Here is a 13,337-nt window from a genome sequence, read left to right on the forward strand (position 1 = left end):
TGTAGCAACTTAGAAAGTTAACACTTAGGATATAATAAATAAAATATGCAACATGGGACAAATAAATCAATTAAATCATGCTAGAACTCTTAGAGGTTGAGACACCTTAATCCCACCAACACATAATTAAGCTTAGTGTGTATAATCAACATACTAGGTTTGATGATACAAAAATTGGTTAACCTTGGCTTTTGATATATATAAATTTGTAATAATGATCTAACAAAGTTTATAAACATCTTTTAGGAGCTTGCTAAATGAGAGTGTTATTATCCTCATTCAAACCCCTAGTCAAATCAATTTAACTTGTAAATAAAGATCAAAGAGAATAGATAACCATACAACATGCCTATCTATTGTTAAGTAGGCACATGTTGATGTGGTAATGATACTCACATGTGCTTCTTGAATGACAAAGCAAATAATACGTTAGAACTAGGTGTATCTATAAATATGTCAAATAAATTTAAATTGTATCTTTTTATACAACATCCAATAATATAATTATAAATATTTTACATTTCAAATTGACACATGATTTATTATTGAAAAATACCATAGACTTAATTTAAAATTATAAAATGATTTCTACCAAAAAATAAAATAAAATAAAAAATTAAACCACAAGAAGAGAATGAGAATGAGAATGAGAATCTATGCATAAATGAAGCTTTCCCTTTGGAAATGAAAATCAAATGATTAGCTATTTTCAAGCGAGTTGGCGAGGTCAGGTAGAGTGACCGTATGAGTGACCGTATGTCCTAGGTATCGGGTGGGGTTAAGTTAACCTATTCTGGAAGTGAAAGAACACAAAACTAAAGAGAACACGGGAAAGCTAGAAGAAGGCATATGTGGGGCTAGGGTTTTTGAACCGTCTGCGAAGTTTCATATATTCTTCTTCTGTAAGTCATATTATCAACACAATTTGAAGCACCTCCAGACCTTACAAGGGTTTCGGCGTGGTTACGGGTAAGGAAATTTTTATCTTTGTTTCCGAGAAGGCTTTAAGTTTCTGCGATCTGTAAGAATATTAAGTTATATGGCATTTTATTAAGGTTTTTTGAGTTTTTGGCGCGTAAATGGTTTATGCAATGGTACTGTTCTTTCCTGCGTTTTTAGCGTTTCCAGTTCGATTTTTTTTCCCTTCCCCAAATCAGATTTTTATATGGTAGGGTTTTTTTTAGGAGGGTTTGGTTGCATAATTGTTTATTTTTTAAATCAAATCAAATAAAATGCAATGAGTGTTGGAGCTTCTTCCTCTGTATTGTGTAATCAGTGTAATTTATTGAGATAGTTAAGTGCGTCTAGAAGAAAGACCGTGGTGTTTTCGCATCATTCTATTTATTGTTTTTTGTATTTAACTTTGTTTAACCGCAAAATTTACAGGTTTGGGTTTGTCCTGGTCTTTAACACGCGTTTTTTTATTGTGCGGTAGAATAGGATTGCAATCCGATTCGAGCAAGAACAATGGGGGACTACTGGAGAGATGGTCGACCGTTAGGGGTACCTGTTTCCACCAAGCGCGCTCGCAGTAAGTTTATTTAGATCTACTCTTAGTTTTGGATTTATACTTGTGTTATTTATGTCTTGCTTGCATTTTCTTTGAGTTTTAGATAGTTAAGCACAACATATTAAATGAATGTGTATTTTTACTGTTTCTATTGAGCGAAGTATGTATTACTTTTGCTTTTGTGTAGTTTGTACCGCAACCTTGCATAAATAATGCTGATTTTTTGGCAAACGACATATTATCTGAATGTGATATTTGCTGATCCCATGCAACTCAGCAATGCCTTATTTATTTTGCTTTTATGTTTTCTGTTCCGTGGTTTACTTTTCCATCTATTTTGTTGTTTTTTTGGCTTTGGTTACTTGGAATAATTTTGGGCGCTTTGAATCAATTGCACTCTTGAGGAGTGAGGCTGACAGGATTTACCCCCTGATTACCTAACTGAGGGTTGCATGTTGTTTATGGTGGGCCACAGCCTTCGGCATCACATTTTCTTTATTGTGCATTACAGAGATAAGGGTTGCACATTGCAAATTGTAGACCACAGAACCCAGGGTTGCACATTGAATCTTGGGGGCCACAGACCACAGGATTGTACGTTGCTTATTGATGGTTTCATTGTAGTTTGTTTGGTTTGCATATTATCTTGTAGTGTAGTGTTGTGGCTATAACTATCTAATAAAATTTTATGGATGATGGCTTACTCTTATGGTTTTCATTAGTCCATGATTTTGATTGTATAGCATTGTCAGACATGGCATCATTTCTTTTTTGTGACTTCTAAGGTGCAAAAAAGTTTAATGCATTGTTCCTCCTTACGTCTTTTTGTAGGTAGAGAGGAACAATAAATGTTAAGCTATTTTTGCTGATGTAAAGGCTGGAATCTTTTGGGTCTAAAAACTGCAGCTCCATAATCTTAGAGCTGTTGTTCCACCGTCAAGGCTAGGGGACATCATCAAGAAGGTAAAACAGGGGTTCATCAACAGTTTGAGGAGGGTTAAAGTTCAATTGATGAGAGTGGGTGATCTCTTTTGCACTTCGAGCTCAGCTTAATTTCGGAAGGGTATTTCTCATAGTTTCATGGAGTTTCGTGAGGGAGGGATGGGTTTTGGGGACCGGGGGACCAAGGGCCTAATTTTGGGGACAATGAGGGGACGGTGGCAGTGGTGGGGAATGGCAGTGCTGATATAAAAATAGATGTGAATTGAAATATTCAAGTTAAAATCTGTAATATAACATCTTTGTGAGTGTCCCATGAAAGGCCAACTAGTTTTCACGAAGTTAAAAGGTTGCAATCAGTATGTAATGGTATGTGCCATATGACAAGTGACTCGACAGCATCCTCGACAGAGGTGGCAAAAGTGGCGGTGCTGTGGGGGGACGTTTCCCCCAAGTCCTCAAGTCTTGGAAATGTCCCCATATAGGGGACACAAGTTTTTTTGGGGGTACACATCCCCGTGGAACATTGGACTATTTATAGAGGTATCTTTAATAGGGTTTTAAATTAATAAAAATGTAACATGATTGTGACAATCAGAATCTTTACCAAAAATGTACAATTGGCCCCCATATTTGTCACTAGGTCAAGATCAACAAGTAGCATTAAACCTCTAATATAGCTGATTACAACACATTGCACATATGGACGATTTCTTTGTATATAACATACATAGTGGCAAGGTGCAGACATGTCAACATGACTCTACAACTACATTACAAATCCTAGTCTACTTTATAGCTAATAAGGATGGAGGTTGTCTTAATGGAAAATGATTAATCCACCATCGATGTAGATGGGTGATTGCTCCATTGGGCAATAGAGTCGTGAATAACAAATTGGACAAGAGCACATCCAACAAAGTATCAATAGATCTGGATCTGTGTTGATATGCAAGCTAGAGATTACATTACATGTAGTGTGCACACATAAATCCATAATAAAATTGAAACAACTCATCTGCAATCAAGGAATGACCATTTCAAGAGCCTTGCAATGTACTAGATGCTGTCGCACATACATCAATCCTTCATTACAATTGTGCTAGCAAATGTGGCAAGAGAAATACAATAATTGTGATTACAATATTCCTTTGGATCAGTACAAACTACCATGAAGACATATTCTTATAGGTGTGCATAACAAAATGCTTTTTACACTTAAACGAATGTTATCTCAACATTCACATTTAGACACATAGCATTTGATTCCCTATAATGCATTTGGGGCACAATGGATTGGATACATTGGCTTATATGCCAATTGTTTTATCGTAAAGTGAACCAATATTTGTACCAATTGCAAGTGTTGAGAAATTTGTACCCTTGTTGCTTGCAAAATTCAGTTTTAGATTTGCCATTTTAAAAATATATACTACATTAATGGTGGCTCATGTGAGAAAACATCATTCATGGAAAAATGCATATTGAAACACGCCTGCGAGATCGAATTGTGTTTTTATGTGGTAAAATAACTTTGGAACATTACAGAGGTCTAGTTGGGGCTTTAATGGCAATTTGAAAGCTGTTTAGGTAGGTGGATGAGTGAACAATGTGAAATGTAGGATGTGTTGGAGTTTTGGGGTTTGGGTATTGGACGTATAGCATTCTAGGTGTGTCCATAAGGAGCATGTTTGAACACAATTTTGAAGATATAACACATTGAAAAGGTGTCAGGGTACTAAGTTTAGGAATACCTCATGACAGGCACAAACATTAACAAGGATAAGAGAAAAGAGTAAGGGATGGGATAGGAAAGGAATCAGAGATCAAGAGTAAGGGTAAGCTTGAAAATTTGATGTCGGAGGTGAAGTTGAAGAGGTTGGGCTTTCAAAGATTAGGGGGAGGGAGGGGGGTTAAAGGAAAGGCACTCAGCAAAAGGAAACTTTGAAACTCTAGTGCAAGAAAGGTGTCAAGGCAACATGTTGGGGTTTTGGGGTCAGATATAACATGGAAATGGCACCTAGGGAAGGGAAACTTTGACACTCCAAAACATATAGAAAATCAGTATAAAATAAATAAATGTTTAGTCAAAGTGGCTGACCTGAAAGGGTATAATGAAAATTTAAAATAAATAAATATTTTTGCTTGACCTCTCTTCATATATGCGCCACTTTGGTGAAAGGAAAAAATGAATTAACTTCTCTTAATAATGACCGACCCTTTATGAATGGTTGCCTCCTTTGGGTGAAGGGGCATATGAGGAGGTATATAAGAAGACTAAGAATGAGAATCAAATGGGAACATAAGGGAAAATTATTTATAAGTGCAGAAGCAGATTTAAGCAGAGATAAATCCTCAAGGCAGTGAGCAATAAGCAGCAGCATTAATATATTGAAGGAACAGTGATCCTTCATTAGAGAGCAAGTATACAACCAAAAGCAGCGATAATTAATGAGGAGGTGTGACTTAAGGGATTATTGTCGATAACTTATACTTATGAGGAGGCGTCACTAAAAAGACAGCCCAAGGAGGACATTGCCCCTTGTGAAAAGTCACCTCCAAAAGACGCCTACCTTCAAGTGAATGCCAATAAGAGATCAGAAAATAAACGAACAATCTGATCAGGATAAAGGAAAAAGGGCAAAATACAAGGTAATCCAAAAGGGGACATTTCAAATGGCATCAGAGCATGATTCTGCCAGCCTGTGGGACATTAAAAGTGGTATTTGGTGGGTATAAATAAGAAGTTATTGGAGATTATTTTATCATGGATTCAATTGATTATCATTCTGATTAAAAAGCAGATCTGAGCAGATTTAGCAGACATTATCAGTATAGAACATCAAAGTTCATGAGCAGATTCTGAAGCAATTGATTGCAGACATTTTCCAGATTTATAGGCAGACATTTTCCAGACTTGTGAGCAGATTGTATCAGACCCTCTTAAGCAGAAATTTTTGAAGAACATTGAGCAGATTTTGAAGGTGTTTTGTCACAGATCTGAAGGGCGAATATGTACAGACCTTTGAGTAGAGTATAAGCAGATTTAAGAAGCAATTTTTTTGAGCAAATCAGTAAAGAGTTTCAGAACTGATTGAACAAGGAGATCAATCATTTATCCTTTTATTTCTTTGAAGGTTGGTGCCTCATTTTTAAAGAGATTGGTGTCTCTTCCTAAGTAGGTGCTCTGTAGTGGGGATTGATGTCTCCAGGGGGTTAATGCTCAGTTGGCACACCAAGTTTAAAACTGTGACAACAATGAATGTATAATTTTAAACATGAGCTCATGCTGCAATGACAATTATACAGGAGACATATCAGTGAATAAAGATCATTAGGACAATCTAAAATTGTTGGAACAATCCAATGAGATCAATATATAATTTTAAAGATCAATCATTTATCCTTTTATTTCTTTGAAGGTTGGTGCCTCATTTTTAAAGAGATTGGCATCTCTTCCTAAGTAGGTGCTCAGTAGTGGGGATTGATGTCTCCAGGGGGTTGATGCTCTGCTCAGTTGGCACACCAAGTTTAAAACTGTGACAACAATGATTGTATAATTTTAAACATGAGCTAATGCTACAATGACAATTATACAGGAGACATATCAGTGAATAAAGATCAATAGGACAATCTAAAGTCCTTGGAACAATCCAAGGATTTGGTCTATATTGAAAACTTCAAGAACATAGTCGTAGACTTATATCAAAGGCAGAGATAAAGTAAGATGACAGTCCTTAGAATGTGACAGAGAAAGGCCAACCCTGTATTGCATGGATGAAGGTGTGACATTCCAAAAAGAGACATTCATGACTTTCTAAACTAGGAAGAGGACACAAGAGGGACAAGGGTTTTGAGAATTAACTCTACATGGAAGGGTAATGAGAAGTGGCAGCCCTATGATTGAGAGAAGAAGCAAGTTAGATTAACCCAAGGGATGGAACTGGTCATAGTTGGATGTTCTTGCCTCTTGTGGCTCAAGTGATGAATTGATTACCCCAAGGGATGGAACTGGTCATAGTTGGATGTTCCTGTTGCTTGTGGGATGTGAAGTGAATTGCCATGATTTGGATGTGATGTGCTCTCGGGCTTAGTTGGGTTGGGTAGTTTACTCGTACCCTTTCGAGTTCCTACTGAAGTAAGCAATGATTAGTTATAGATTAAGTGGGTAGTCATAAAGTTTATTGTAATCTTCCTGTTCACTATGTCTACATATATTCATTTGTATGCTCTGTGTTTGGTTCATTCTTGATCTGTTTCCAGTATGCCTACTCTATGAGTGTCTATGATTATAGCAAATATACTCCTTTCATCATGAGATTTTCATTTTTGGTTGATCTAGGATATGAGAATAGCTAGAGCGAACCAAAAGATTAATTTATCTAGAAAAGAACATTGCATTTAAGGTCATAGATGTGTGTCTTAATGTATGGTAAGTTCTTGTGTTAACACAAAGAGGTATCCGATATACGTTGGGTCAATTAAAATCAATCCTTTACATTTTTAAGCGATGGGGAAAGAAAGATGAGAGGAAACTTGTCTTAAATGACAAATCTAGCAAATTTCTAATGCCTTTGATAATTTGTTCAAACTAACACCTTAAAATAGTATTAGAGTAATACAGCTGAATCACTCTATCCTTGATCAATTGCTTGAGGACCAGCAATCTCGGGAGGAGCAGACTGTCATGCCCCCGCCATGAGGGCATTATTTATAATGAAATTAAGTTGAAAATAAATAAATGTTAAGTCAAAGTGGCCGACCTGAAAAGGCAATTAAAGTTTAGAATAAATAAATATTTTTGGCTGACCTCTCTTCATTATCCACCACTTTGGTGAAAGAAAAAAAAATTAAGTTACCTTAATAATGGTTGACATTTTATGAATGGTTGCCTCTTTTGGGTGAAAGGGCATGTGAGGAGGTATTTAAGAAGAATAAGAATGAGAATCAAAGTTCATAAGACAAAATTATTCATAAGTGCAGAAGCAGAGATAAATTCTTAAGGCAGTGAGCAATAAGCAGCAGCTCATATATATTGAAGGAACAGCGATCCTTCATTAGACAGCAAGTATACATCCAAAAGCAGCGATAATTAATGAGGAGGTGTGACTTAAGGGATTATTGTTGATAACTAATACTCATGAAGAGGCGTCACTAAAAGGACAGCCCAAGGAGACATGATCCCTTCTGAAAAGTTAGGAACCTCCAAAAGACACCTACCTTCATGGAATGTTATAGAAAAGGAAGAAACAAGCAGATTGACCCAGGCCTGATTCTGATATAAGGAGATCAGATCAAGATAGAGAATAGGAAAGAATATAATAAGAGATCAGAAAATAAACGGAAAGTCTGATCAGGATAAAGGAAAAAGGGCAAAATACATGGTAGTCCAAAAGGCGACATTACAGAGATCAAGGGCAATGTGTATTTGGTGCCCCTGTAAGGGTAAGCTTGAAAATTTGATGTTGGGGGCGAAGTTGAAGGGGTTGGGGTTTCAAAGATCAGGGGGAGAAAGGGGGGGTTAAGGGAAAGGCACTCAGCAAAAGGAATCTTTGAAACTCTAGTGCAAGGAATCACGGCAAAAGGTTAGTGTTTTGGGGTCAGGGATAACATGTAAATGACACCTAGGGAAGGGAAATTTTGACACTCCGAAACATATAGAAATCAAACACAAAACATCCAACACTTAAAACATTTTCTTTGGATTTTTTCAACTTCCAAAACGTCAGGGGACTCACTTGGTATTTTTTGTATTGGTAATTAATGGTGGGCTCAATAAGGAAAGAGCAACAAAGGGGAAGGGACTTGAGCAAAATTTTGTACTATGGGATTGAGTTATAATAGAATCTACAATGAGCACTCTATAAACATTTGTGAAGGGTGGATTTTGCCTGTAGTTTATTGGTTGCCTTGATTGAGTTTGGCATTGCATGTTTATTTGTTAACAACTGCTTAGTAGTTGTTATTCGACACACACATATTAGGCCGACTTTTGTACTGGTTGGATTTTGCTTTATATTCTTTTTGTATATGTTGTAGGGCTAGGAGCCTAGGATAGGTGTTGACATTTTTCTTGAGTTATTTTCTTAACCTTATTAAGAAAAACTAAATCTGATTTAGTGTACTTGATGTCTATTATTGCTGACTTAAATTTTTAATGCATTGAATTGATGTTAATGGTGCATTTGTGCATATTGGTTGTTTTCATTTTTGTGAGTGGTTGTTAAGCAACTCATAGTTGTTAGGGGCCTTATATGGGAAATTGAATTTATGACAACTTATAACAGTCATCCATGATTTATTGGTTATTGTGGATGTTGCAGATGATCTTGGAATCGCTGGTGGGCGTGAAATTTCTGGTTATCTGCCAGAAATGGCTGGGCGTTCTTATCTACATGAATCAAACCAACCTGGAGCTCTGGATTCTCATGGCCGGAATGGGGTATCTAGCTAAACTCCTTGTGTCTTAAGTCTATGAAACCCTTTATGTTATCTTCTTGTGTTCTGGTCAATTGTGCTGACATGTTCTCCTTCCTACATTGTTTTGTAGCTTGCGCTGTACTCCTCTGGTGGTTTGACATCAAGTGAAATTAACAACTTGGGAGGTTCTCTTGGAACAAGGTTGGGTAGCAATACAGGTTATTTGTCTGGATCTCCCATTCTTGATTCAGTATTGATGAGTCAAAGACAAGGAATTGCAAGCTTGGATCCTGGCTTTGGGGGAAAGTCGGGGGGTAGCCTTAGCTATCAAAGGCCAGATACTCAGGCCCTAAGGGATCCTCCCAGAAGGCCTGACGATCTACTTCCACCCGATGCATCAAATACCCTATTTGTTGAGGGTCTGCCCACTGATTGCACTCGCAGGGAAGCAGCTCGTATCCTTATATATTGTTTCATTTTCAGTTTTTGTGTGCTATAATTGCAGTTACCTTTCAACATTTATTCTCATATTATAGTGGTTATTTTCCATAACGTACATAGATGTTTTCCGTCCATTCATTGGTTTCAAGGAAGTCAGACTGGTGCAGAAGGAACCTAAACGTGTAAGTGTTCATCAGGAGACAGATTTGCCTAGCACATAAGTTTCCTCTCTTATGCATTTGTTAATTCTTAATTTTGTATTTCTAATTTGCTCCTTTGTTGTTTTGTACAGCCTGGTGGAGATCCTCTTGTTCTATGTTTTGTTGACTTTGCTGATGCAAGGTGTGCGGCAACTGCATTAGAAGCTTTACAAGGTATGCATATTTATTTCCAGTGAGGTAGTAGTTGTTTTGTATTCTGTGAAAGCTTATTCTATATTTGCTTTTTGTATTTTTTGGCTATGGGGTGGTTGTTATGAATGACAGCAAATGTTTGGGAAAACCACTTTGGGATAATATGGGATTAAGATACCTATAGGATAACATAACATATGGAATCTGGGGCATGATTGATTATAGCATTTGTTTTTTAATTGGATGTGTTTGTGAGAGTGGATGGTGTATCTAGCAAGATAAATGTTTCCTTCACAGATTTTCTATGCTTTCATTATTCAAATGCAGTTTGTCTGACAAATTTGTAGCTATGTGGGGCATCTTCACACAGCATATGGAATCTGCGGCATGAGTGATTATAGCATTTGTTTTTTAATTGGATATGTGTTTGTGAGAGTGGATGGTGTATCTAGCAAGATAAATGTTTCCTTTACATATTTTCTATGCTTTCATTATTCAAATGTAGTTTGTCTGACAAATTTGTAGCTATGTGACATCTTCACACAGCTTTGGGTTATTAAGCATATTTTCTGTTTCAATAATGGTTACTTTTAATTGTGATGTATTTTAATTATGCTCTTAACATATTATACAGCTCCTCCCTTTATTCTGTCTTAAGGGCAAGAGTATGCATGCTAATTTGCATTCATAAGTTGAATGTTTAATTTCCCTTTTTTATAGTTAGAAGATTTGGTACCTTGGCTTGTGACTACTTTAAAATGTAATATAACATTAAACTTCTTCTATACCTCTTTTCTGATTTTGAATTTATATCCTTGTGCCTGGTGGCTAAACCATCCGTGCTCGTTGACAGTTAACAGATGAGCGGTAGTTACAAAACATTTAACTGGAATTTCTTTGTTCTTTGACTCCATGGGTTTAGGGCTGTACCTAATTGTGCGTTAGGTGTAACGTGTATGGTATGTTTATTAATGAAATACAGACCATATTATAATCCACGTTTGTGATTCATCCCAGCACTGTCCTGCCATTTCTTGTCATGTCTATCGTATCCTTATACTGCTGGGTAAAACATTGAAATATCATTCTAATTGCAGGCCATAAGCAAGCCATAAAAATCATAACAGCTGGATGCATTTAGTAGGAAAGATTCTATTGACAAACCTGTTAACATATTTTAAGATGCAGTATAAATACTTTCACAGGTTTTCCCAGAAGCTCTTCCATTAAATTATGGATTGTGGAAGCTTTGATAGCATGAAATTCTGAATGTTTCTTCTTATGCTTTTGAAGCATACTATGTATACTAAGAAACTATACCTGCAGAAATAAAAACCAATGTGTATGCTTTTGTAGGGTTGTTATTTAAATATCTATGTAACTCTTTAATCAATCAAAAGACTTATTCATTTCATGTAATCTTCAATTGAACAATGTGGAATAGAGTGCATGGTATTTGTTGTTGACTACTTTTGGTGGTCTTATATAACAGTCTTATGGTCTGATTGCTTTAGTGGCTGGTATGGAAGTGCATCCTCACAAATATGTATAAAATCAATTGAAGAATGTATAACAGAACAACATGTTACTGTTTTGGTGTGTATATGATTGTTTTATGTCCTTATATCAGTGGCTAGCATGAAAGTGCATTCTTGAAACATGTACTTAATGTACATTGTATGAATGCTTTTTGCCACGAGTGTCTTAAATCATCATAAATGCAATCTGAGTTGCATTGTACTTTGTTTCCTGGAGTTATTGAATTGAATATGTTTCAAATGTTTATCCTAACATTCTTCCTTATGGCATTGATCATTTTAGGTGTGAGCTCTTTGCAAGGTTGTTATCACAAAGTGCTTCATGCATGTTTTTTGAAGCATTAATATTGTTATTGTGTATTGTTGGGAATGCATTTTTGGTTTATCACTTGTTTTGTCCAGAACTAACCGTAAGCAAAGTAAACATGCAGAAGTATGCACTGCATTGATTTTATTATTGCGATCTTCAATAGGGATCTTTTGCATTGTTTGCAACCAATGCAAATTAAAATAATTTATGAACAAGCATAAAGATATAAAGCATATCATGACAAAGTTTTCCAGGTAAGTATGTTCTGTAAAGGATTTTAATTGCTCTAAAATTTGGGATTTAATTTCTAACAGGGTATAAGTTTGATGAAACCGACCGCGACTCGTTGGGTTTGAAATTGCAATTTGCTCGTTTTCCTGGCCCGCGTGGCCCCTCTGGTTCTGCACGTGATGAGTATCGTGGAAATCGTGATCGTGATGATGCTCGTACTCGCTTTCGTCGTTGATTTCTGGACTTTACAGTATCAGGTGAGAATTGTTTACAGTGATGTAAGGGAGCATCTGGTTATATTATTTTGAATTGAGGCAAAGGTTATAGCAGTGGCTCCCTTAGCACTCTGGGTTATGAGACTCTGCGAGTAGGATTACGAAATCTGTGTCCTGAACTGTGGTGGTGCTTCTCCTTTTGTATCCATTTCCTTTTTATCTATCGATTAAATTGTAGGGAAATGGAGTTTTAGTGAAACAGAAATGTTTGGCTAATGGAGTGTTGCTGATGGGGTATACCAGTTAATCTTAATAACTGTCAAATCACAACTGTGGTTAATGTTGTAACCACTCAGTGCTGTTAAAGCAGAGCTGGTATACCTTATATTTCCTTTAATCTCAACATCTGATCTGTAGTGTGAGTTGTGTTTGCATAAGGGGAGTATCCTTTTGCAATTGCAAGTCTTACTCACAGTAGGCATCTTTGTCCATAGTTGGGATTTGATTTCAATAGAAATCAAGGATTTTATTTCTGATAGGTTTCGAGGTTTTTCTTTTGCTGTGAAAAATATTATTGCATTTCTGATCGCTCGTAGAGAGAACACAATTTTTTTATAACGATTCGCTTATAAAGAGTTGTCACACCACCATTTACTAGGCTGATGCGATTTTGCAGAATGATTTGCTGGCCGATCGAGCGATTTTTGGAGTGATGGCAGAAATGAAGTTTCAACATTATGTTTTTGCAGTTATATTATCTAGATGCAGGATGTCTTTGGTCCAACTACATGATGTTCATTTGTCCTGTGGACGTAGTTTTTCTCGGTTTTGGATGTATGCAGAATAGTGCCACAAGCTAAATACTAGGGAATATAGTTGTGTTAGTGGGACATCTCTTGCTTCTCCTGGAGCAATACTTTAGGTTCTGGATTATGTTCGGATAGCTTTAAAATTTCTAATCAATCCCTGTATACAAATGATTTTGGATATATCCCAATAACACTTTTCTAGTCTTGCATAATACTTTTAATTTACTCTCTTTTTTGGTTAAAAGTTTGATTAAAAGTTTGAAGAGGCGTTAATTCTCTGGATATTAAGGTTACAAGGTCTGGTCTTATTATCACAGAGTCTAGCATAAAGATTTATGCTGCACTTATATTTACATGTTATTTGGTTACTAAATATTTTGTAACAATTTGGAGAGGCTTGCAATTGTCCGCATAGCAAGTTCATAAGTTTTGGGATAAAATGTTTGCTAATTTAGGACCTTCTATCCAATTATGAGCTAATTTATTTGTGCCTGGTCCTTTCCCAAACACTAGTTATTTAGAGTTACTTTGAAGGGTTTTGGAAGTGGGGTACATGTTAATCATACAACTA

The 13,337-nt window shown here is 36.3% G+C and overlaps 1 protein-coding gene across 7 annotated transcripts; it reads left to right on the forward strand.

The window, feature by feature from the left end:
* The first annotated feature begins 744 nt into the window (after nt 1–744).
* On the forward strand, nt 745–12,978 carry LOC131069545 (nuclear speckle RNA-binding protein A). Of its 7 annotated transcripts, none has more exons than XM_058005038.2 (8): nt 758–969; nt 1,436–1,531; nt 8,773–8,891; nt 9,000–9,324; nt 9,431–9,492; nt 9,603–9,684; nt 11,826–11,999; nt 12,634–12,978. In XM_058005038.2, exons 2-7 carry the CDS (start codon nt 1,468–1,470, stop codon nt 11,975–11,977), a joined length of 804 nt encoding a protein of 267 aa, XP_057861021.2. In that variant the 5' UTR covers nt 758–969; nt 1,436–1,467; the 3' UTR covers nt 11,978–11,999; nt 12,634–12,978. The 7 variants fall into 7 exon arrangements, with proteins under 7 accessions (XP_057861022.2, XP_057861024.2, XP_057861026.2 ...); XM_058005037.2 differs by having other exon boundaries at nt 1,441–1,531; XM_058005039.2 differs by lacking the exons at nt 11,826–11,999; nt 12,634–12,978 and adding an exon at nt 11,156–11,454 and having other exon boundaries at nt 745–969.
* Nucleotides 12,979–13,337: the final 359 nt, after the last annotated feature.

This window comes from Cryptomeria japonica, chromosome 2 (genome assembly GCF_030272615.1).
Source record: "Cryptomeria japonica chromosome 2, Sugi_1.0, whole genome shotgun sequence".
Taxonomy (NCBI): Eukaryota; Viridiplantae; Streptophyta; class Pinopsida; order Cupressales; family Cupressaceae; genus Cryptomeria; species Cryptomeria japonica.